We start from the raw sequence: 1,927 nt of genomic DNA, 5'->3' as shown, positions 1-1,927 counted from the left end.
AGTTTTGTTCAACAATTACATTTTGCCAATAACCATTATGTGCAAATCCTAACCAAATCTCATGAGGAACCGGTTGTGTAATGTCCCTCTCCATAAGCATTATAGCATGAGATGGCCTAGTTATGTTGAAAGTATGCACATCCATCTTCATCGGCCTACCATAGATACCTCCCAATTGAAACAAAATTAATGATTGAATAAGTTTAATTTTAGTCCTGGAAATCTAAACCAAATGGGTAATATTTGTGGTTTCTTTTTAGATTCAGTATTGAGAGACCATTTCAGCATCTTCATGGTTTTATTATCCACTTCCAAGTGCCTTTTTGCAAAGCAGCCAAGCGTAGTCTTCATCTCTACTAATTTCGAATAAAATATGCCTGCCATCAGAAAGACCAACTTTCCATTCTCCGAGTAGCTTTTAACCTTCAAGAAAACCTGTAATATTTTTCAATTTTGGATGACCATATATGAATTTTTCAACCAACTCAAACTTACTCGCCGAGGCCAAAACCAAGGAACCATTATTTGATAAAGAAATTGTGGGTTTCCCATTTTTCCTTTCCTGCCATCTAACAAAATTATTTTCACCATCTCCACCAATTGCGTCATGGTACCCACCATACCTAAATCCGCATTAATATTAGGACCGCTTTTACGCACTACCTCAGCAAAAGTGATACCCACCATACCTAAATCCGCAAGAAAGAGGTACCCGTCATCTCAGCACCATGGCCACAACCCTAGTAGAGCCTCTGTCTTCACCTCCATCATATATATATATATATATATAGAGAAAAGGCTGCGCCTATCACAGATATAATCAACACACTTGGTATGAGGAGGATATCGAGCAGAATTTGAGATGGTGCTATGCTCTTAATGGAATTCTGCATTCTAGAGAGAGTCAGTATCAAGACATTGCGTTGCTGGACACAGAACCTTTTGGAAAGGCTTTGGTGATTGATGGAAAGCTACAGAGCACGGAGCTAGATAAGTTCATCTACCATGAATGTCTTGTCCATCCAGCACTACTCCATCACACTAAGCCTGAAACAGTCTTTATAATGGGAGGAGGAGAGGGTTCTACGGCAAGAGAAATTCTTAGGCACCAGACAGTGGAGAGGATTGTTATGTGTGTTATAGATGAGGAGGTAGTAGATTTCTGCAGATCGCATTTGGTTGTCAACAGAGAGGCCTTCTTTAATTCAAGACTTAAGCTTGTCATTAATGATGCCCGAGCTGAGCTTCTTAAGAGGGAAGAAAAGTTTGATGTTATCATAGGGGACTTGGCAGATCCCATTGAAGATGGCCGTTGCTATCAGCTTTATACCAAATCCTTCTATGAATTAATCCTGAAACCCAGACTTAAAGAAGGCGGTATTTTTGTCACACAGGCTGGACCAGCGGGAGTGTTTAGTCATACAGAGGTCTTTTCCTGCATCTACAACACACTAAGGCATGCTTTCAAATATGTTGTGCCTTATTCAGCTCACATCCCTTCATATGCTAATACATGGGGTTGGATCATGGCATCCGATTCACCATTCACCTTGGACTCGGATGAACTTGATTCCAGGATAAAGCAAAGGATCAATGGTGAGAATAGATATCTAGATGGGAAGACCTTTGCGTCCGCCTCTCTTCTCAGCAAAGCTGTCAGAAAATCGCTGGACAAGGAAACACAAGGCACTGCGAAGTTCATCTATGGGCATGGGAGTTGCCACAAGATACATTGAGGGTTGCGGTGGGAGATGAATCAGCAGTGGAAGCCATGAATTAGGGGTGAATCTAATGAGCATAATCTGTCATCAATGTGGCCAGAAGTATTGGCCAAAAATGTTCAACTTATCTAACTTACTGATAGTATTAGAACTCAGTATTAGAAAGTTTATTAAACGAAGGAAGTTTGTCTATTTATATATATATA

At 40.3% G+C, this 1,927-nt stretch overlaps 1 protein-coding gene across 1 annotated transcript; it reads left to right on the top strand.

Annotated features, from left to right (window-relative positions):
• Positions 1–607: 607 nt before the first annotated feature.
• On the top strand, positions 608–1,879 carry LOC110021024 (thermospermine synthase ACAULIS5-like). Its single transcript, XM_020719341.1, has 2 exons — positions 608–708; positions 815–1,879. The coding sequence occupies exons 1-2, from the start codon at positions 608–610 to the stop codon at positions 1,734–1,736; spliced, it is 1,023 nt and encodes a 340-aa protein (XP_020575000.1). The 3' UTR covers positions 1,737–1,879.
• The last annotated feature ends 48 nt before the right edge of the window (positions 1,880–1,927 follow it).

The sequence above is a fragment of the Phalaenopsis equestris genome, unplaced genomic scaffold, assembly GCF_001263595.1.
Source record: "Phalaenopsis equestris unplaced genomic scaffold, ASM126359v1 Scaffold000115, whole genome shotgun sequence".
Taxonomy (NCBI): Eukaryota; Viridiplantae; Streptophyta; class Magnoliopsida; order Asparagales; family Orchidaceae; genus Phalaenopsis; species Phalaenopsis equestris.
The sequence above is the reverse complement of the archived record's forward strand: the minus strand, read 5'-3'. Positions and strand labels throughout refer to the sequence as shown.

Bases quoted from the DNA above. Each gene is read 5' to 3' on its own strand.
- LOC110021024 (XM_020719341.1), top strand. From the start codon at position 608: ATGGTACCCACCATACCTAAATCCGCATTAATATTAGGACCGCTTTTA. The intron at 709-814 runs GTACCCGTCATC...CGCCTATCACAG, and splicing joins CCTAAATCCGCAAGAAAGAG to ATATAATCAACACACTTGGT.